This window comes from Teleopsis dalmanni, chromosome X (genome assembly GCF_002237135.1).
Source record: "Teleopsis dalmanni isolate 2A chromosome X, ASM223713v2, whole genome shotgun sequence".
NCBI classification, from domain to species: domain Eukaryota; kingdom Metazoa; phylum Arthropoda; class Insecta; order Diptera; family Diopsidae; genus Teleopsis; species Teleopsis dalmanni.
The window spans coordinates 96,062,719-96,086,476 of NC_051848.1; the positions used below are offsets into that span (position 1 = coordinate 96,062,719).

Consider the following 23,758-nt stretch of genomic DNA (forward strand, 5'->3'; position numbering starts at 1 on the left):
ACAAGCACAAGCGCGGCCGATCTAGCAGCAGCGCAGAAAGAAGTAAAATCTTCACTCCGCCCTCCCGTGCCTGTTGCTGAAAATTTAAAAATTGAGTCATTGTGACTCTATAATATTCTTACTCAATAGTATAACAAAGCTGCAGCAGTCATTAGATGACAATATATTTACTAATACCCGGGTAAATGAATATAAAAAGAAAGGTAATAAAATTCTCGAGAAAGTTGAAATAGCCCTGACGCCAATTATAAAAAAAATTGTAAATAACGATGAGAAAATAAAAATATTACAAAAATACCATGATGATCCAATCTGGGGAGGCCACCCAGGGATAACGCGGACATTGAATAAAATAAGACAGTATTATTACTGGAAAAACATTACTAAAGATGTCACTAAATATGTCAAAAAATGTGACAAGTGTCAAAGAAATAAATCTTTGACAAAAACAAAAACAGAAATGATAATAACCGATACACCAACTGCTGCCTTTGATGTAGTTTTGATACATACCATTGGACCATTTCCAAAATCGGAAAAAGGTAATTCATACGCAGTCACAATGATATGTGACTTAACAAAATATCTGGTATCGGTACCAATTGCAGAAAAAAGTGCAAAAACAATAGCAAAAGCAGTATTCGAAAACTTTATACTGACTTACGGGCCTATGAAAAAAATTATTACAGACATGGGTACCGAGTATAAAAATAAAATTTTCGATGAAATATGCAATCTATTAAACGTAGAAAATACTACGTCAACCGCGTACCACCATCAATCATTAGGTACAGTAGAACGAAATCATAGGACATTTAACGAGTACATAAGATCCTACATTTCCATAGGAAAAATGGATTGGGATGAGTGGCTACAATATTTTACATATTGTTATAACACTACACCTTCAATTGTACATGAGTATTGTCCTTATGAATTGGTTTTCGGTAAATCGCCCACCATCTATGACTTTCTTAACACTTTAGAAATAGATCCCGCGTACGACAAAGATATAAAATTTCGTTTACAAAACGCAAATAAACGCGCGATAAAAGCAATAGAAAATAGAAAACAAATAAGTAAAAATTTATATGATAGGAATGCATTTAGTATTAGTTAAACAAGTAGGACATAAATTAGATAGTTTATATATGGGCCCATTTAAGATAGTAAATATAGATAATAAAAATAACGCATTAGTTCAAGACAATAAGGACAAAATAAGTAAGATACACTTAGACAGACTTAGATTGTATAATAAATAAAAAAAAAAAAATTTTTTAATTTATATGTATTGAATTTTTAAATATATTTCAAACAAAAAAAGAAAAACAAAACCCTACAATAAGAATGAGTTTATTCAAAAAAAAAACAAAAAATAAAGGAATATAAAACAAAAAAAAAATAATTAATCATAAATAATACATTAGATTTAGGATAACATTATAAATGATATTGTTTAAGTATAAATATATATATGTATATATCTAAACTTATATGTAAAGTACATGATATTATGTAATTTTCTTTCCTTTATTTGTTTCAAATAAACTCATTCTTAAAAAGAAGGGAGGTGTAGCGTATATGCATTGAAGATATACTTTGTTATACAGCAACATGGAATGTGCTTAGCTAGCATATTTATGTCGCTTATCGCCCAAGCAACAATATCGCTTGCGCAACAAAGTTATGTTATTAGATACATACCAAAAACATAGAAATATAAAGACATGTAATTTGCCTCTGTTAAAAAAATCATGAATTCTAAAAAGGTACACGCAATGGGAAAAACATGTCTGTTCAAACGTATAAACAATCGAACTTATTATTTTATGTATGATCAATGCTATTTTGTTAGTGAAGTCAGCAATCAAACCAATAGCGAACATGTTGTATTTTGCTTGGACAAAATCATATAGAAAAAACTCTAATATCAGAGCAAATGCACACATAGCTTCTAGTTCATGCCTATGTATTTTTTTTGGTAAATTTTTTCTACTCTTCTTTTTATTGCACACTTACTAAATATATATATGCATGGGTAGGTGAGACAATATTTTTGAATGTGATGTTTGGATTTTGTTTGTGTGCTTTTTTTTTAAATTATATGACTGGCTTCGTGTGCATAAAATACACAAGTCTTCCAAATTATTTAAAATTTGATTTTTGCTGAAATTTTATACTGGCTTCATACTAAAATATGATGTTTGCCTATGACATGATACGAAAACACCGGAGCAGCGCAACCACAGTTGTTATTAGTGTAAATGCTCTTAATATGTTTGGCTGTCAAGACTCGGCTATGCCATACAGTAACAATAGTTTCATCGGCTCCTCACACCAATTTTCGCTTTGTACATTTTTTTCATTTCTTCTTTTATGCTATTTATTATAATATTTTTAATAATTTGTTACATATATGGAATATAAGGAATATAATTCAAATGGCATTAAAAATATTATAATAAATAGCATAAAAGAAGAATTGAAAAAAATGTACAAAGCGAAAATTGGTGTGAGGAGCCGATGTGCGGGAGCCATCGCGAAATTTTGTTGGACTTCCTAATAAAAGTTCTATTATATAAGAACTCAAAGTGGCTATTAAAAAGTAGCCAAGATAATGCAAAATTTAAAAATAAATTAAAAAAATTGTAAAAATTTATATTTATGTAAAAATATTAGTCTAATAATATTTATGAATGATTAGAAAAATTAACAATAAATAATATTATTCACCCTTATATAAGTAAGTTTATTTTAAATAGTTATAAGTAATATATAAATAAATTTAGTTAATAGTTCTAGTTAATTAAAGTTAATGTATAATTAGTTATCTACGGTTTATAGTTATATTCTATATAATATAAGTAATAAAATTTAGTCAATAATTCTATTGTATTTGATATAAGAATATAATAATAAAAACTTAATATATAAAAAATAATCAATTATTGTATATGTTGTTTATGAATATTCTTCATGAAACTATTGTTACTGTATGGCATAGCCGAGTCTTGACAGCCAAACATATTAAGAGCATTTACACTAATAACAACTGTGGTTGCGCTGCTCCGGTGTTTTCGTATCATGTCATAGGCAAACATCATATTTTAGTATGAAGCCAGTATAAAATTTCAGCAAAAATCAAATTTTAAATAATTTGGAAGACTTGTGTATTTTATGCACACGAAGCCAGTCATATAATTTAAAAAAAAAGCACACAAACAAAATCCAAACATCACATTCAAAAATATTGTCTCACCTACCCATGCATATATATATTTAGTAAGTGTGCAATAAAAAGAAGAGTAGAAAAAATTTACCAAAAAAAATACATAGGCATGAACTAGAAGCTATGTGTGCATTTGCTCTGATATTAGAGTTTTTTCTATATGATTTTGTCCAAGCAAAATACAACATGTTCGCTATTGGTTTGATTGCTGACTTCACTAACAAAATAGCATTGATCATACATAAAATAATAAGTTCGATTGTTTATACGTTTGAACAGACATGTTTTTCCCATTGCGTGTACCTTTTCAGAATTCATGATTTTTTTAACAGAGGCAAATTACATGTCTTTATATTTCTATGTTTTTGGTTTAGTGGATGCCATAGTAAGCGATAATGGATCCTAATTTGCAGCATGGGAATTCCAACAGTTTTTAAAAGGTAATTTCATCAAACAGATTCGTACACCTCCAGGGTTTCCACCTACAAATGGGAAACCCGAAAATTTTGTCAAAACCTGTAAAAAATCTCTTGAAGCAAGTTTGAGCTCTGGTAAAAAAGGAAGTTTAGACGTAGTGCTTAAAGGATTTTTATTTGATTATCGTACTATGAAACATTGTACAACAGGAGAGTCTCCAGCTAAACTTATGTTAGGTAGAGAGATGAAAACGCGGTTCGATTTATTAAAACCACCTTTAGTCAAAGACAGAGTGAGTAAAAATCAGCTTAGTAAAATTAAAAACCACGGGGGTCTAGAGATGGAAGGCACACCGGTGGAAGGCACACCGGTCTTTCTCCGCGATTTTTCAGATCCAAATAAGGCAGGATGGCAGGAAGCGTTAATTAAAGAGCGTTTAGGCCGACGAACATATGATTGCACAATATCAAGAACTAATATGGTGATTAAGCGCCACGTCGACCAGATGATGGCTTATAATGGTAGTACTATGAAAAATGACTCAACTACAAAGGAGTTAAACGGTGCCGATGAAGAATCAAGCCTAAATGTAGAGTCAGCCGTCGCTACTACGGGGGAGGATGTGACTAAGGATGTAAATGTAGATAGTGGTTGCTCGCGTCTGCGAGAACGTAAAACTAAGATTAATTATAAGGAATAATTTATGGATATAATTTAATTTATATGGAGTAATAATTTGTTATTAAATATTTCATAATTATCTACATATGTATAAAATCGTTTGTTCGTCTGTTCGTTACTCAATAACTTTTTAATGACTTAACTAATCTTCTTGATATTCTCAGATCTTATTTATATAGTTTTTCGGCGTAACATAGGCAATTAAAACATTCGATATTAGTTATAATTTTAACTTAAATACTAAGTTTAATAATTTTAGTTTCAAACTGTCCGACAGTTTGAATGATACTGATTTAATCATTTCCGTTTCAAACTGTCCGACAGTTTGAATGATACTGATTTTCTTTTTATATTTTTCAAATAAAAAAAATTTATTACATTAGCAAAGATTTCAATATATTTGAAAAATTAAACTGGATATATATACATTTGAATTGATGGCTATCCTATATATCGTCGAAGAAATTCGGAAAATGGAGGCCAATACTTTTCACTAAAGTTGAGAAATATTGAATATGAAGTTGAAGTAGACAATAGATGGGTAGTGCCATATTCGCCAAGATATATAAAGCGCACATCAATGTAGAATTTTGTAGCTCCGTAAAATCAATAAAATTCATTTGCAAATATGTTCATAAAGGTAGTCCATATCACAGTATTTGCAGTTCAAAATATAAACGAAAATTATGAAATAACACGCCACCAAATGGGCAGATATATCAGCAGTAACGAAGCCATATGGCGAATTTTTGGTTTTCTAATACACGAACGAGATCCAGCTGTAATACATTTAAGTATACATCTTTAAATGGTCAACGTGTTTATTTCAATGAACAAAATGCAATAGAAAGGGCATTAACAGCACCAAAAACAACGTTAATCGAGTTCTTTGAATTAAATAAACAACAAAATATTTTTGGGCAATACGCAAGAACTTTACTTTATTCGGAAGTTCCAACATATTAAACATGGAACAAAACTTTAAAAAAGTGGCAGCCACGTAAACGAGGTGTTGCAGTCAATGGTTATCCAGGATTATTTTCAGCAAACACACTGGGTCGTTTATATACTGTTCATCCAAAACAACGAGAGTGTTTTTTTTAAGACTGCTTTTGATAAATGTACGCGGTCCAACATCGTATGAGTATTTGAGAACTGTCAATGGTCAGCTATACAATACATATCATGATGCATGTAGAGAATTCGTCAATTATTCGCTATATTGTTGACAACATGTTTTCCAAATAATCCCAAAGAATTGTGGGAAAAATATAAATGCTCAATGAGTGAAGATATACTACATAGACATAGAACAACAAATCATGACTTAAATATTCAATTCAATCGTGAAATTTATAACGAACCTTTGATTATGAACGAAGACTTATGTTTACTTATATCAAATCAACCACTTAAATTATTAGGATTGTATTCGCTAAATCGTACTTCAGTATAGCTCTGAAGATTTGGTTGAATTTGTTACAAGAAGCGAAGAAATCTTAACGCACCAACAAAAGTTCATTTATGATCGGGTTTGGAACGCAATTGCGGCAAAAGAAGGCGGCTTTTTTTTCTTGGATGCACCAGGTGGAACTGGAAAAACTTTCTTAATATCAGTCATTCTTGCAAAGGTTAGGATGCAAGGTAATATCGCTTTAGCACTAGCATCATCTGAAATCGCTGCGACATTGTCAGATGGTGGTAGAACAGCCCATTCGGCACTAAAGTTGCCACTTAACATACATTCATGTGAAAATGCAGCATGCAATATAAAAAAACATTCCAATATGGCTAAAGTATTTCAAAAATGTCACATCATTGTTTGGGATGAATGCACAATGACACATAAGTATTCATTGAAAGCATTAAATCGAATACTTAAAGATTTAAATGCCAACGATAGACTTTTTGGAGGCGCTTTAATTTTATTGGCAGGTGATTTTAGACAAAGATTGCCAGTTATTCCACGTTCAACCTATGCTGATGAAATCAATACTTGCCTTAAATCATCTATTTTGTGGCGAAGTGTCCATATATTGCGAATTACCGAAAACATGCCTGTTGGACTACAGAGAGATTTAGCTGCAGAACTGTTTGCCAAACAATTGCTGGATATTGTTAATGGAAACGTAAGTCTTCAAGAAAATACGCACTTTATTAAATTGCCAGAAAATATTTGTAAAATTGTTAATTCGAAAGAGGAATTAATAGAAAGCGTATTTCCTCATATATATCAAAATGATCAGAACCATCAATGGCTTCAAAGTAGAGCGATTCTGGCTGCCAAGAACTTGGCTATGCTACCTGGTAATTTAATTTCGTTAAAATCCATCGACACAGTGGTAGATGAAAACGAGATTGTGAATTATCCCACTGAGTTCTTAAATTGGCTTGATTTGCCAGGACTACCACCACAAAATTCAGTTTTAAAAGTTGGTTCACCAATCATTTTATTACACAATCTAAACCTACCAAAATTATGTAATGGAACAAGATTAGTAATTAAAAGAATTATGGGAACTTAATTGAATCAACAATATTAAGCGAAAAACTCAGAGGAGAAAATATATTGCTTCCACGCATACCAATTATACCAACCGATGTTTCAATTCAATTCAAAAGATTGCAAATTCCAATTTGTATAGCATTTGCGATGACAATTAATAAATCTCAAGGTCAAACATTAAAAGTATGTGGACTGAATTTGGCAAATCCATGTTTTTCGCATGGGCAACTATATGTTGCATGTTCCCCTGTTGGAAAACCTTCTGATCTATATATATACGGTCAAAATGGCTTGACAAAAAATATTGTTCATGATTTCGCTTTAAGATAACATAAGAGCTCATAATAAAACTATTAATATAATATTAAAAAAACCTTTTTTTATTTAAAATGTAGTGCTTATAAGGATTTGAAGTAACATGAAAATATTTGTAACATAAGAAATGTATGCGGACTTTTTGCAGTTCAAAAGAAAAAATCAATTCAAAATAATTCTCGCATTAAAATGCTAAAGGTTAAGTTGAATAACAACAAATATTATAACTCAACTGAGCCAGGAAAATTAATTGCAAGGGGAAACAACGTTCGCCGGGTCAGCTAGTAATTATATAATTTTTAAAGTGAATTAAAATGAATTTAATGGAAAATTTTATATTTTTATTTTTGTATATCGTGTTTAATTATAATAGATGTATAATTATAATCTTAGAAGGAGGGCTGTAGAGTTTAAGCTTTTATATAAATAGGATAAGCTTTTTATAAGAGTACAAAATAAGAGAGTAGAGTTCGAATTATAGTTAAGTTCGCTTGTAAGCTTGTAAATTAAAATAAAATAAATAAAAACTAGTCTTAATCGAAACTTAAATGTGAACATTACAATTACCCAAACTTAAAGAAAGAAATAAATAAAATAATTACTAATTGTAACATTTGTGCAGTACCAAGAAATGATAGAAATCCCATTAAACACGAATTCAAAATAACTCCTGAGGTAAAGAGTATAAGAGAATTATATATAATAGATATTTGGTCTTTTGATAATGTACAATACCTTACTTATATCGATGTCTATTCAAAATATGCACAAACCTGCAAAATGACTAGTTCTGATTGGTTAGAAGCCAAGAAAACAATGATATATATATTTAATAATATGGGTAAACCTAAGAAACTAAAAGCAGATAGAGACAGTTGTTTTAATTCGTATTCTTTTAAAAATTGGTTACAAGGAGAAGGAGTGAAATTTATTGAATGCCATTCTAAAACAGGAATAGCAGATTTAGAAAGATTTCATGAAACACTAAATGAAAATTGAAGAATAATACGAACAGAAAAGGATGGAGAAGAACCATATCATCAAGTCGAAAGTACATAAAGTAGTTTTTATTATAATTATAAAACACTACACTCTGCAATTAAAGAAATACGAAAAGATGTATTTTTCGAAGGAAAACTAATAAAAATTAATGTTCAGGAAAATAAAAAGAAAAATATTGAAAAAATTAATAAGACACATAAGAATCAGGAGGTAAATCCCCAATATATTAAAATTAATAATAAGATAAAAAGTTTCAATCCTTTTAAGAAGTGTCAAGGTAAAATAGTATAGGTAGATGATAATTATATCACAACTAAAAAGAAAAGTAATACAATAATAAAAAGATATAAAACTAATTTTGTAAGAAAGAAAGCATTTACGTAAACACTAATAATATTAAAATTTTCAGCCTTTTTAATAATAAATATTTCAATAATTGTTAAATCACAAAATTTGGACATATTAATAATAAACAAAGAAAACTTAATTACTGATAACGAAAATATTGTACATAACAAAAAGATTTAAAATTAAATGAAGTAAAGAAAACTTGCTTAAAACATTTATTAAATAATAATTTAATGGAAAATTGTAGTTTGGAAGTAAATAAAAAGGAAGAAATTAAAAACATAAATAATAACATATTTATTGGAAAGAATTTAAGACAACAAAAAATAATAATTAATTGTATTTATATTCAATTTATATGTATATTTTTATATTTAATTCAAGTATTCTATTTAAGTATTCTACTTAAGTATTTAAGTATTCTACATAAGTAATTAAGTATTCTATCACTTAGTTACTTTCTAAACTAAACTGTAACACACTGTACCAAATGTAAAAAACTAACTGACTTCTCACAATATATTTCTAATTCTCTAGTGTCAAACGATTGCTAGATTGTTTTTAAATGATATCGAAAATTATGTTACAGTTCGGTCATCCTGATGTAACGATTGACCACAATCGTTCAATAAAATTTCTGGTTCCAAATTTCGCCCGCTAACCATCCTCTCATTCGTGCTGCCTCAACAACGTCATTATAAGGCATTTGCGTAATCTGACAGTTGTCTACATCTCGAACAACATAACTATCGTTTGCCAAAACCTTGTGTATGACGTACGGGCCTCGATATATTTCAGAAGGTTTTTGTTTGTAATTTTCTAATTAGTTTAATAGTATTTCATTGTTCTTAATTAACTCATCACACTGTAAAACGTATTGAGAAATATCTGCCTCTAAAGTTTTCTTTTCATGATTCCAAACTAACTTTGTATCTTGTATATCAATCATATATTCAGACATTTATGCTAGATTCTTTACCAAAGTATCAATTCCAAAAGTTTTCTCATAATGATTCGAAAGCTGTATCTATAGAATTCATAAAATTTCTTCTTCCAGTTAATTTTTATTGGATTTGCTTTGACGGAATGAGCGTTCCATTGTGCTATTTCTAGTTTCATAGACTGACATTCTGCTTCTATTTGCGACTGTTTCATGTAATACCGACATTGCATTACCTATTTCTTTATTCTTATGGTTCAATTCTTCACGAATAGTTTTTAGTAGTATTTTTTGTTACCTTTTGCAATTTTTTATTTGCTTCATTCTTCTGAGATATATGTTTGACAGTTTTTGATCGTTTAGTTAATATATTATGTTTCAACAGTTTCAAATCGTTCTGGATTTTTTCTCTAAGACGCGATTCAATCTTTTGTACTTCCTTTTTAATAAATTCCTGTGTTGTAGCACTATGTTTCGAGCTACTGCTGTGACTTTTTGTGTAATCCTCAACGATATTTGTATTATCTACATAATTCATGATCATAACAACAGTTATAGCATTCTTAAGTTTCGGTGTGTACTTCGGATTCTGACACAATTTGCGATTATGGCCACTTTTCCAGCAGTTATAACAACCATTAATCGGTTGCTCCTCGTACGAATATGTTGGACGACGCACACTGAGGTATTTGACCAATTTAGGCGGCCAAAATTATTTTTGTGTGATTTTTAACTCAAAATGTTACGTAAAGCTATTTCATGTTTTTTAAAGTTGCTAAAACAAAAAAATAAACAAAATAATTAATAATGTCTGAAAAAATACACTGTGCTTGATAAAATGTTGCATATGTATGGCAAGCGGCTTCTCTCAATGCAGAATTCGAGTAAGATATTAAAACAAATAAATATTATTTATTATATTATTATAAATATAATTATAAATTTAGAGGGGTTTTGAATAGCAAAGAAAGAAATAAAGGACAAACACAAAAATTTATTTTTAATTTTTATTGAAGTTTGGCTGACCATACAACGCTGTTTCGAGTATTGCCAAGTACTATTCATCAGTGGTCTTTGGAATAATCGAATTTTTATTTAATTAGTTTATAGTCCGTATATAATTTGTTTGGACTGCAAGTGCCAGGCTTAGAACTCGTGCCTGTCAAATTAGAAGCGATGACTAATCGTGTTTAACCACAAGAAGCCAAGGCTGCACAAACTTTCAATGCTCAAGTTCCAGGTTTTATTTTTGTGTTTGTCCTTTATTTCTTTCTTTGCCATTCAAAACACCTCTAAGTACTTTATTCTCGAATACTTTACTCAAAAATTAGACTTGTGAAAAATAAGAACAATATGTTAAAATATAATATTGTTCAGCTTTTCATAACCGCGAAAGCGGATTTGTAGAATAACATAGCATAGCTTCTTTGTAAAAAGCACCAGAATGGTCGCTTTACATATAGTAAGTAAAACAATATGCATTACAAAATGTCTCTACAAAAAGAGTAGCTTTGAAAAAATAAAGAATAGGCGAACCCAAAAAGTTAACTTTCAATTCGTTGAACTTGTGTTTCCAAAATAAAGCTGTAGTTTATAAGCTCGTTCCAATTTAAAGCACGGCAAGTGCTTTGGTTGGTGTCACTAATTAAATAAAAATAAGTGACAATAAAATCTGGAACTTGAGCATTGAAAGTTTGTGCAGTCTTGGCTTCTTGTGGTTAAACACAATTAGTCATCGCTTCTAATTTGACAGGCACGAGTTCTAAGCCTGGCACTTGCAGTCCTAAAAAATTATATACGGACTATAAACTAATTAAATAAAAATTCGATTATTCCAAAGACCGCTGATGAAGAGTACTTGGCAATACTCGAAACAGCGTTGTATGGTCAGCCAAACTTCAATAAAAATCAAAAATAAATTTTTGTGTTTGTCCTTTATTTCTTTCATTGCTATTCGAAACCCCGGCAACGAAATAAAAACAATACCGGTACACAATGGAAAATTTCCGTACATTAAAGTCACACGAACTAAAAAAACGGTGCTCGAACGTTAACATTTCTTCACGGGAAAATAAAGCAGAACTAATAAATCGATTAGAAATGTTTTATTCAGAAGAAAGTTATAAGAGTGCTAACGATAATTCAATCTTAATGCAACATATCGCGGAACTAGAAAAAACACTAACCGAAATGCATATGCGTACTCACGACGAGCGTGATAACAACGAAGATTTTGTGCCACAACGAATTTCTTCGCCGGTGATAAATTCGACAAACTCAGTAGTAACCGTGACCTCGAATAGTGTCACATTGGATCAAGTATCGAAACCACAGAACGTGCGTAATCAAGTGGCGTGTAATATAACGCAAGCTCCGTATAACCAAACATGTTGGTCACATCCGCAGATGATGGTGTCGTCACAAATAAGATCGTTACGAAAAGCACCGATGCAAGCCAACATACAACAAGTTTCAAATGACATGCCGCCAGCTCGGTATGCTCAAACATCGAGTGCTAACCCATTAAGTGGATACATAATGCCACAAAATGTATATGCACACACGCAAAACAGATTACCACAACATGGGAATGGCAATCCATATATAGTACCCTCGATTGTGTCTGGTCCGTATCTTACGCAACCAGCACCTTACGTTTCGTCAAATCAGTTTTGTAACGTACGGGATGTAGTTGAACTATTGCCGGAATTTAACCCTACATCGAAAATATCGCTAAATGCTGTATAGTATATTAGACGGGTTGAAATGTTGAAAAAGGTTTATGGGTGGAATGACAGCATTTTGATTTTTGCCGTACAACAAGAGATGCGAGGTCCAGCCAAATATTGTGTTGATTCGTTGCAAGAAATGTATGTTTCCTGGAAACAATTTGCAGATAGATTTCTAAACGATTTTTCGTCTACGATAATCGTAGCCGATGCACATATCGAAATGTCGAAAATCATAAGACAGCATAATGAATCGCCGCAAGAATATTATTTTAAAATGCTGACATTAGGCACGAAAGCGGATATGCCCGAAAATGCTATAGTACGTCATATTATAAACGGTATAAACGAGGCCGATTTGAAAAAGAAACTTTGAAATAATTATATGCAATGCACTGAGCTACTGCGCGATATAAACGAATACTATGTATATAACGAATTAAAACCGATACTAAATGTAAATTATAAACCAAATTGGAGTGTTAACAAAACGAAATTCCCCATCCCAAAAGTTGAGAACTATAATGTACGTAATGAACGAAAACAGTTCGATGGTATCAAGTGTTATAATTGTCAAAAGCTTGGCCACTATTCAAAAGATTGTTCGGAGCCACAGAAAAAAATTCGATGTCGAAAATGTGGCCGCGCAAATCATAGCACGGAGAATTGTCCGGAAAATCAACGATCGAAAGTAAACGTTATTAAAAATACAAACGGTATTGTAAAAAAAGTGAACGTGAATGGTCAACATACAAATGCTTTTGTTGATCCGGGAAGTGGCCGTACACTGATTCGTAAAACATTTGCAATTAAAATCGGGCAGACAAAACCGAATAGTGTAGTGTTAAAAGGTTTTGAAGGTGGCGAATATATTTGTAAAGAACAAATCGATATTGAGATTGAAATCGATAAAATGAAAACTAAAATTTGTGTGTTAGTTGTTGATGAACTAATATGTGAAAACATTTTATTTGGTGAAGATGTGTTATGTCAGAACGATAAACGATTAGTAATTGAAAACGGTCAATGTCGAGTCGAACGCATTTTTTCGATAAATACGGCTTCACATCTAAATAACGATGCTCGTGAAAAACTTACGTCTATTTTGACAGGTTTTCAGGATGTATTTTCAGAAACGGTCTCGGAACTTGGAAAGTGCGCCGTGGCGAAAATGAAAATTGAACTTAATACGAACACAACGATTCGTATGAAACCATACCGCGTTCCATTCGCAAAACGTCCGATAATTTCCAATAGCATACGTGAATTACTCGATAGCGGGATCTTACGACAGTCTGATTCTGCATATGCCTCACCGATCGTACTGGTCGAAAAGAAAAACGGAGAACATCGGCTCTGCGTTGACTACCGTTGTCTAAATAAAATAACCACGAAAACGCCATTCCCGATGCCCATCATGGAGGAACAGTTCGCGCAATTGGCAGGTAATTGTTATTTCACTACACTTGATTTAAGAATGGGTTACCTCAAATTGAAATGGACGAAGATTCAAAGAAATACACCGCTTTTGTCACCACCGATGGTCATTACGAGTTTAATAGAATGCCATTCGGATTGGTGAATACCCCAGCGATGTTCCAATCGGTGATGAACAGGGTAATCGCAAAGATGTCTCCTGGCGAAATAATGGTATATCTCGACGACGTTATTATTCCCAGTACGACGATTGAAGAGGGTTTAAAACGCTTACGTAAGTTCCTTAATATATTACGCGATTACAAACTGACGCTACGTTCAGCAAAGTGCCAATTTTTAGGGACGCAAATTTTGCACTTGAATCACATAATCGGCAAAAATGGTATAACGCCCGGAAAGGAGAAAATTTCCGCAATCAAAGATTTCCCTAGGCCAATAAATACAACGGAAGTCCGACGATTTCTTGGATTAACGGAATTTTTTCGAAAATTTGTCCAAGATTATTCCCTCATATCCAAACCTCTAACAGAATTATTACGAAAAACAACCGAATTTTGTTGGGGCGAAACTTAACAAACAGCCTTTACGAAACTCATTGACGCTCTAACAAGCAGCCCTGTGCTGGCGTTATATGACATTACCGCTAACCACGAAGTACATACCAATGCAAGCAGTGTTGGACTTGCAGGCGTATTATTACAATCGCACGATACGAAAACATGGCAGCCGACGCCGACGAAGAAGACACTGTTCCGATGCCGAAAGTAGATATCACAGTTACGAGCTCGAAGCTTTGGCTGTGGTGGAGACTATGGAGCGGTTCCGAATGTATTTGTTAGAAAAGAAATTTCGATTGGTAATAGATTGTTCAGCTATCGCCAAGGTTCGTACCAATAAAGAGTTGAAGTCAAAGATCGCACGTTGGTGGTTAAGACTACAAGAATTTGACTTTGAAACAGTACATCTACCAGGTACCCGTTTAGTTCACGTCGACACGATAAGTCGTGCTCCAGAGCAGCCGCCAAAGGAAGTTGAAATGGCTGGCGTTGTTATGAAAATTACGAACGATATCAATGATTGGTTGTACACAATGCAGATTCAGGAGGAAAACCTGCGCGAAATAATATCGATTCTAAAGGGCGACGTTAAATCTCCTAACGATGACATACTACGTAAAGAATATTGTTTACAAAAACATCGGTTATATCGACGAGAAGCAGATGGTTTAAAATTTGTTGTTCCGAAATACGTACGCTGGCGTGTTGTCCAGCTATGTCATGACCGCACGGGCCACTTCGCATTGGAAAAAATTATTGAACGTATTCGGTAGAATTTTTGGTTTCTAAAAATTAGGAAGTACGTACAAAATTATATTGCTTCATGTATCGAATGCTATTATCAGAAAGCAATCGGAGGAAAAACTGAAGGACGTCTATATTGTGTCCCATCAAAACCAATACCTTTTCATTTAATTCATATCGATCATTTTGGTCCTTTCAATCGAAGCAAGAAAGGAAACTGTTATGTGTTGGCTATATCAGACTCTTTTACCAAATATTTGGTGGTTAGAGCAGTTCGAGATACGAAAACGGAGCATGTAATCAATGCCATAAACGATTTAACTACTTACTTTGGGTTACCATCCAAAATTGTAACGGATAGGGGTACCGCCTTTACCTCTAAAATTTTTGAATCATATTGCGACGACAACGGCATTCATCATATCAAAACAGCCGTGCGTACACCACGTGCTAACGCGCAAGTGGAACGCGCAAATCAAACGATCCTGAACTACTTACGTACGTCAAGTGAAGATCCTAAAACTTGGGACACAACGCTGCGAAACCTTCAATTCACAATAAACTCGCAAAAGAATACGACATCTGGGTTCAGTCCAAATGAACTTATCTTCGATTTTGATCTTCGAAAAATCGTGCACAATGAACTTATAGCCGCTGTGAACGACGACACAAATGATAGCGTAAACCAAACAACGATGACTGAAAAACGAATACTGACAGCAGAAAATATTGCACGAGAGCGTTCTAAGTGGAAAATACGGTTTGACAACAAACACGCTAGCCCCAAACAGTGGTCCGAAGGCGATTTAATTGTGATCGAGTCTCAACCTCCAGCAACCGGTGAATCGCGAAAACTTCGTAGAAGACATACCAGGAATGCAGATAACGTCACGAAAATTCTGCTCAGTATTCGCATCTGACAAGATTAAACCATGGTGTTCCAGCTCGCCTGAACTAGATGAAGACGATGATTCGAAAATCGAGGACGATTTACCTTCAGGATTGGCCAAATTGTCACTTACGAACTAGCTGGCAACACTACGAAAAATGAAAAAACGAAAAAGAAAAAGAAGAGAAAAAGTCTTTTTGGTATGGTGTGAGCGGTGAACGGTGTGCACAAGTTAAATTCAATTAAAATATAAAAACAGTAATTGTAATGTTGTAATATAAATATTTGTTATATTAAAGATTTCTAAAAACGAAAACTAAAATATCCCTAATGTTAGGGTGATACTATTAATAATATCACTTTTTATTAGCTACTAGCATAAGTTGCAACTCAAACAAAAATTTTACTTTTAAAATGCTCCACTTCAAATCAGCTGTTCATGCGAATGGCAGAACAGAGAAAAATAAAAAAAAACATAATTTTGTAGCCAATTCTATTTTGTAAAGTCCCCAATTAAAAATTTTTATGAAAACTTAATTTCAAAAATTGGATTTTTGGCCGCCTAAATTCAGCAAATACCCCTATATGCGACGGTGACCAAATCTAGAACAATTAAAGCAGCAGTTTGCATTTTGTGTTGGATTGCCAGCTAAATAACCAGACAGAACTTTCACTGAGGTCTTCGTTTCATGTTTGGCATCCGTTTTACTCGCTGTGCCGCGCACATCTTCACGTAGTTCGTACAGGGAAACCGCATCCTTTAGTTCATTTAAATTCTTAACAGTGTTGAACAAAGCGAAGTCTGGAACACGATTGGTTAAACCTTCTAATATAAAAGCAACTAACTCCAACTCCATAACATTGCTGGGGTGAGCAATAGACTCCATTTCCATTATATAACGGTGGATACTCCCTGTTGGCTTTTCAGTACGCATACGACGTGCCTGGTAGACCTCCTGACGGCTAATTGTTCGTCCAAACTCACAAATCAGTTATTGCTTTAACTCCTCATACGTCTAATAACCTCGTGTTAGTAGAAATCTCGCAGCACCAGTTAACGAATTGCGCAACGCCAACAATTTAAATAGGTTATCTGCACCAACTTGTTCAAAAATTTGTTCCAAGTGACGGTAAAAGTCTAGAACTGAGTATGTGCGGCCTTCTCCGCTAGATGTTATTATAGCGTGATCAATATCTTGGAAATGTATTTTATGTTGTTGTACTGATTGCACGTTAGTATTATACACCAACACATTTCGATGTTCCATTTCCTCAATTTCGCACCGCAATCGAAGAATTTCATGGCGACGGCGTAAATCAACAAGTTTTTGATCAGTGTCGTCATGTAATATAGCATTTCTTTCAACTAAGTTCTCACGGCTTGCGGAGTCTACAAGTATTTGTCGTATCCGTGCAGTAGTTGCACGTGATTGAACCTCAATGCCAACGGCCGCTAACACATCTTGCAACTCTGAGCGATTCATGCGGTTCTCCATATCGTAAAGTAACACGAAAAGGAAAAGATTTTGGTAAATTTTTATTTGGTATATCCCACTTCTGAGATTAATTGTCAGGGATATTTTTATATTTAATTTAAGTATTCTATTTAAATATTCTACTTAAGTATTTACGTGGGTTCGTGTTCTCAATGAACAGGGTATGGTCATGCGCAAAACATCAGCCTATGCCTTACCAAGACCATGGTGCGTGGTACTTTATCACACCCTTCTCGAGGTGAACCTGTTTGTAGTTGATAATTTCATTGACTCAACAGAACACTATGGATCTAGAGAGGAAAACTCGATAAAACCCGTAATCTCCGGTGTTATTCGACCCGTGCCGATGAGATGAATGGCACTACGTTAGTGTGTCTCTAAACGGAGACCTCCGGATATCTGGCGCCCTCCGGTTGTAACTTAGCCTTGTCCGGGTATAGCGGATCTCTGCCCGGATCGACTCTCCTTTCTCCGCAACTCGTGGGTTTAAAATATGAACCAAAACAATAAAAATTTACAAAAATCAAGCTCGGTTAAACCAAGCTCTTCTGGAACGGCTAGTTCCAAGGTACCTACCGCAACTTCTAGCGGTAATAACAGGGTACCTCCTAATAAATCAGGAATCTCCACGCGTTCTGGCCCTTCTGCATGGTCGGGCTCTCCATCCAGGAGAATTTATAAAGAACGGCGAGCGGCGACTAGGCTGCTCGAGAGATATGGTAATGTCTCGGTTACGTCCGAGTCTCTTAAGGCTAGATTAGCCTGGGCCAAACGGGTCCTTGATACTTCTAAGGAAGTCAAAAAGGAACCTGTACCGAAGCGCCAGCGCTCATTAGATGAGTCAGCTTCGAAGCCAGATGCCAAAAAGGCAAAATTTCGTGGCAACGCCACCACTACTAAGTCCTTTAGCGACACGCTGAAGGGCTCCATCATAATGGCGGTCATTGATGAAAATGATCCAGATGGCACTATTAATCCTGAAAAATGGGATCAAATTGAGCGAAAGCTCCTTGACTTGTACGTCGAAGTTCTTAAGGAATTTCCAGGTACAATTCCCAAATGTCGCGACGGTGGATGGTTTCAGGGCCATGTGAAACTAGTCGCCTGCGTTGATCAGCGTTCTGTTGATCTCTTTCGCATTGCCATCTCCAGAATGGGTGAGGTCTGGCCAGGCGCAAAGCTTAAAGTCGTTGCCAAGGAACAAATTCCTGGCCGACCTAGGGCGCGTTCCTGGATTCCAGCCGAACCATCCGACCCTCAGCGGATTCTGGAGCTAATTCGGGTGGGAAACCCTGATCTAAATACGTCCACGTGGAAGGTCACCAAGCTGGAGGAAGCCAAAGGCAAGTTTAGGTCGGTCAGTTTTGTGATCGACAAAGCCTCTCTGGCCATTTTGGCGCGATCTGGTGGCGTTTTAAATTACGGTTTTTTCCCCATAACTATGAGGGTCTACAAAAAAGATGAGGAGCAATCCTCGTCTGATGTACGGGAATCAGCGGCAATTTCTCAACACACTGCTGATCCCTTGTCGAAAGTGGGCAACATTAAGCCTGCTTCAATGACCGAAGTGGGTCCGGTTATTCCATCTGAAGACTCACCTGTGTGCATGGACATTTCAATGTCTGCTCCTTCGCCAGCTCACTCAATTACATCAGAGGAGAGCATAGGCATGCGCTATCTTTTCGATGAAGAGGAACTCCTAATGAGTAATGACTCTGAGGAGGATAGTGCTTTTGATGTCACTGTGGTGGAGAAAAATGGATCCACACATACTAAAGATGCGGGTACAGCAAATTAACCTGCATCATAGCAAGGCTGCATCCGCCAGTCTACTGCAACGCCTCAGCAACAACGAGGCTGATATGGTCCTGATACAAGAACCACGGATTTATAAGGATCTTGTGTGCGGAATCAGGGCTAGTAACTACAACCTATTTTATGCGGTAAATAAGGGTAAGCCTAGGTCCTGCATAGTGGTTAATAAAAAATTTAATGCTCTCTTACTTTCGCAATATAGTGATGGTGACCAAACCGCAGTAAGTATCGAGGGCTCCTGGGGCCAAATATGGGCAGTATCTGCATATCTGGCACATGACCATGCCATACTACCATCGAATGTCCTGATACAGCTAACAAGCAGCGCCAGGAGACTCGGGGTAGAGCTTCTAATAGGCTGCGATGCCAACGCTCATCATGAGATTTGGGGCAGCTCAAATACCAATGAAAGAGGTGAGTTACTTTTTGATTTTGTATTTAGTAACAATCTGTTCATCTGCAATGATGGCAATAAGCCAACTTTTATTACAAAAAACAGGCAGGAAGTGTTAGATGTCACTCTTGCTACTGCTAGGCTTCACGAATCGGTCAAGAACTGGAAAGTGTCCACTCAACACTCGTTCTCAGACCACATGATTCTAGAATTCACCTTAACCTTAGATGAATCGAACATCTACAATCAAAAAACGTTTAGAAATGTTAAAAACACAAACTGGACGAATTATAATGCAGCTCTAAGTGAGCTGCTTTTAACCACTTCCTTCGATCCCCCTGGGAACACTTTTGATCTAGACAATAAAGTCCAAGATCTCACCTCAGTGCTCAACGAAGCCTTCAGTTATGCTTGTCCCCTCACACAACCTAGTAGGAAATGTAACCCACCTTGGTGGAATAAACATCTAGGTCTTTTACGAAAGGAGTGTAGGAGACTCTTCAACAGAGCAAAACTATATAATAATGAGAGTGATTGGCTGAATTACAAAACCTCTCTGAAAGAATATAAGAAAAATCTACGTAGGTCCAAGAGAGACACTTGGCAATCGTACTGTCAAGAAATAAATACCAATTCTGAAACCTCTAGACTGCGTAAAATCTTATCCAAAAGTCCATCTGTCCCAGAGTTACTCAAAAAATCTGACGGGACATGGTGCAATAATAGTAGCGAATCTTTACAATTACTACTAGATACTCACTTTCCGGGATCTTCTACTTCGGTAGCTGCATCCTCAGAGTGCCCTAATCTCTCACCGGTTAACTCTATTAAGGTTAACCTGCAGATCGTCAAATGGGCTATTTTTAGCTTTAAACCCTACAAATCACCAGGACCGGATGGTATTCATCCAATTGAGCTCCAGAATTCGTGGGAGTTAATACACAACCGGCTTTTGGCAATTTTTAGACATTGTTTCTTATTCAACTATGTCCCGATTAAATGGAGGGAGGTTAGAGTAGTTTTTATACCCAAAGCAGGTAAAACCTCGCACCATAACCCCAATGAACTCCGTCCTATAAGCCTCTCCTCTTTCATGTTGAAGGCTCTTGAAAGAATAATAGACGTAGAAGTAAGGCGTGCTGTAAGCCCCAACCAGTGGTCCCCCTCACAGCATGCCTACACTAAGGGAAAATCTACAGAGACAGCTCTCCACTCCCTCACTTACAGAATAGAAAAATCCATAAAACTCAAAGAATTTTGTATGGTTGCTTTTGTAGATATTGAAGGGGCCTTTAACAATATACTCCCGAGTGCAATAGTAAGCGCGATCTCGCGTCTGGGTGTTGATGATGCGCTCATTGGTTTTATAAATCAGCTGCTAACTGGCAGACTCATTGAAGCAACGATGGGCTCATCAACGGCATGCAGAAGGGTAAATAGAGGTACTCCCCAAGGAGGAGTACTCTCCCCTCTCCTTTGGAACATAGTGGTGAATGAACTGCTAATACAACTGAAGGCGGAGGGATGCGAAACTATTGCATACGCGGATGATATTGCGATAACGGTCACCGGAAAATATACTACCACTCTTAGGGATATTCTACAAAATGGTCTTAATATCCTAAACAATTGGACACAAAAATGTGGCCTTGGGGTGAATCCCAATAAAACTGAAATCGTGGTTTTCACGAATCTTTCTCCACCCTCTCTACGAGGTTCTGTGATACATGTGAAGGAGGAAGCCAAATTTTTAGGTATAGTTTTCGACAGGAAACTCACTTGGAAGAAAAACACTCTAGAGCGTGCAAGAAAAGCCAATGTTGCGCTTCTTCTATGTCAGAAAGCTATTGGTAAGAAGTGGGGTCTTCAACCTCGCATCACCCAATGGCTATATATAGCTGTTATTAGGCCCATATTGATGTATGGTATTACGGTATGGTGGACAGCTCTTGATAAATCTTCGTACTGCTCAGTACTTAACAGGATTCAGCGTAGAGCTGAACTCTGTATTAGCGGGGCGCTATGCACCACACCATCCATTGCACTAGATTTGATGCTTCAGTTACTGCCAATGGATATTATTAGTAAACAAATGGCAGCTTCATCTGCTTTAAGACTAAAAGCTACCTCACAATGGAGAGACAGTGACTATGGTCATGCCTCCATTCTAAATCTTTTCAATTTTACTCCTAAAAACGTTGATTACATCACACCCACTCTCAACTTTGACAGGAAATTTGATGTCGTGTTTCCATCTAGAGAGGCATGGACGTCAGGTGGACCCTTCTTAGATGAGGGCGTAACCATCTTCACAGACGGTTCCAAAACAAGTAGTGGTGTAGGTAGTGGAGTTTTCTCAGAGGATTGAACAAATCTTCCTTCTTTAGGCTTCCAGATCATTGTAGTGTCTTTCAGGCGGAAGTGGTCGCCATCAGGGAAGCTATAGCTTGTTTGAATGTAGATGATATATTTGGCAGGAATATATACATACTATCAGACAGTCAAGCTGCATTAAAGTCCTTGAGTTCGGTCCAATTTACATCTAGGACGGTTCTTGACTGCTACACATCTCTAAACGAAATGTCGACGCAGCTCAATATTTCTCTAATCTGGGTTCCCGGCCATAGGGATATTTTCGGAAATTGCAAAGCAGACGAGTTAGCCAGAAAGGGTGCTTCAGTGCCATACTCGGAGCACCTAGACTATCTGGGCATATCACTAACATCATGTAAACTGATATTGAGTTCTTTCTGCACAAATACTTTTAATAAAAGATGGGAAGACTCAACGATATGTAGACATCTGTATGCAATCTGGCCACTTTCCGATAAAAGGAAATCGAAAACTCTCATTGAGATGTCCCGCAAGGACATTGGTGTTCTGGTAGGGTTGATTACAGGGCACTGTAAGCTAGGGAACCATGCTAGAAGACTAGGTCTTCCTTTCAACCAAATCTGTCGTAGCTGTGGGGAGGACGATGAGAGCGCATCTCATCTGTTGTGTTTTTGTCCAGCTCTTGCACGTCGGCGATTTAGTACTCTAGGGGCCCCCTTCCTTGAGGACCTGGACCAGTTACAGGATCGGGCTTTAAATAGCATTTTATGCTTCGCAAAAGGTTCTAGGTGGTTTTAAACCCTGAGATTTTTAGTATTTATATACGGCATCACAATGGGCCAAAAGGCCTAAGTGGATCCACTAGGGATCACCGGTATAACCTAACCTAACCTAAGTATTTACGTATGCTATTACTTAGTGCCTTTCTAAACTAAACTGTAACACGCCGTACCAAATGTAAAAAACTAAACTGACTTCTCACAATATATTTCTAATTCTCTAGTGTCAAACGATTGGTAGACTGTTTTTAAATGATATCGGAAATTATATTACAATTGTAATAATATTCCATTATCAATTAGTAAACGTTATAATTATATTCCAAGATTGTAAAATAACCATTACATTTAGTAATGAAAATAAAATTTATTTTAAACATTTTATATTACTTACACAAAATAAGAATATTATAGAAAAAGAATATATCGATTTTAATAATTCACACCATAAAACAATTAACATATCAAATAAGCTGAAATATGTAGAAACAAATAATGTGGAACAAAATTATTATAATATATTAATTATTGTAACTATATTTATCTTAACTAGGGTCGCCAGTGGTCGAAATTCGACCAATAGAAAATACAATTTATTTATTTTAATAGTATTTAAATTTTATTGATGAATTTGATTAAAATATGAACAAAATCTAAAGAAAGTTGTAGAAAACAATTTAAAAAATAAATTAAAATTTATAATTTCATCTCGTGCAAAATTATTTGTTGTGTTTCTGGTTTTGGCTTAATTCTTCCTTGTATTATCAATCCAATCAAATCGTTTAATTTAAATTTGTCGTCATATGTGACCACATATGCACCTGCGAAAAAAGAAAATAATTAGTATAAAATATGAAATATGATGAATTGTTTGAATGAAATACCGATAAAATTTCGAACTGATGCTCCATTTTGAAATCTTTTCAACAAATAAATTATCTTAACATCTGCTCCGTACATTTGTTCTTCAGGTGATATCGGAAAGTTATCAGTATAGGAATCAGCAATTTTGTAGAACAGCACCTTCTTCTAAAGAAATTCGAAATTCTGACGCAATTTATTGCGTCAATTTATTGCATAATTTCGACAATGCGACTTTGCACAACATCTCGCTCCCGTGTTAATTATCAAACAAATTCCTAT

At 35.1% G+C, this 23,758-nt stretch overlaps 2 protein-coding genes across 2 annotated transcripts; both read left to right on the forward strand.

The window, feature by feature from the left end:
* The first annotated feature begins 460 nt into the window (after nucleotides 1-460).
* Nucleotides 461-4,349, forward strand: LOC119688733. Its single transcript, XM_038103402.1, has 2 exons — nucleotides 461-1,079; nucleotides 3,706-4,349. The coding sequence occupies exons 1-2, from the start codon at nucleotides 461-463 to the stop codon at nucleotides 4,347-4,349; spliced, it is 1,263 nt and encodes a 420-aa protein (XP_037959330.1).
* Nucleotides 4,350-6,117: 1,768 nt separating this feature from the next.
* Nucleotides 6,118-6,855, forward strand: LOC119688734 (ATP-dependent DNA helicase PIF1-like). Its single transcript, XM_038103403.1, has one exon. The coding sequence runs from the start codon at nucleotides 6,118-6,120 to the stop codon at nucleotides 6,853-6,855; it is 738 nt and encodes a 245-aa protein (XP_037959331.1).
* The last annotated feature ends 16,903 nt before the right edge of the window (nucleotides 6,856-23,758 follow it).

What these genes read in the sequence shown, in the direction of transcription:
- LOC119688733 (XM_038103402.1), top strand. Translation starts at nt 461, where the DNA reads ATGATAATAACCGATACACCAACTGCTGCCTTTGATGTAGTTTTGATA. An exon ending in AGAAAATAGAAAACAAATAA is followed by an intron (nt 1,080 to 3,705) that starts GTAAAAATTTAT and finishes GTACACCTCCAG; the next exon opens with GGTTTCCACCTACAAATGGG.
- LOC119688734 (XM_038103403.1), top strand. Translation starts at nt 6,118, where the DNA reads ATGGCTAAAGTATTTCAAAAATGTCACATCATTGTTTGGGATGAATGC.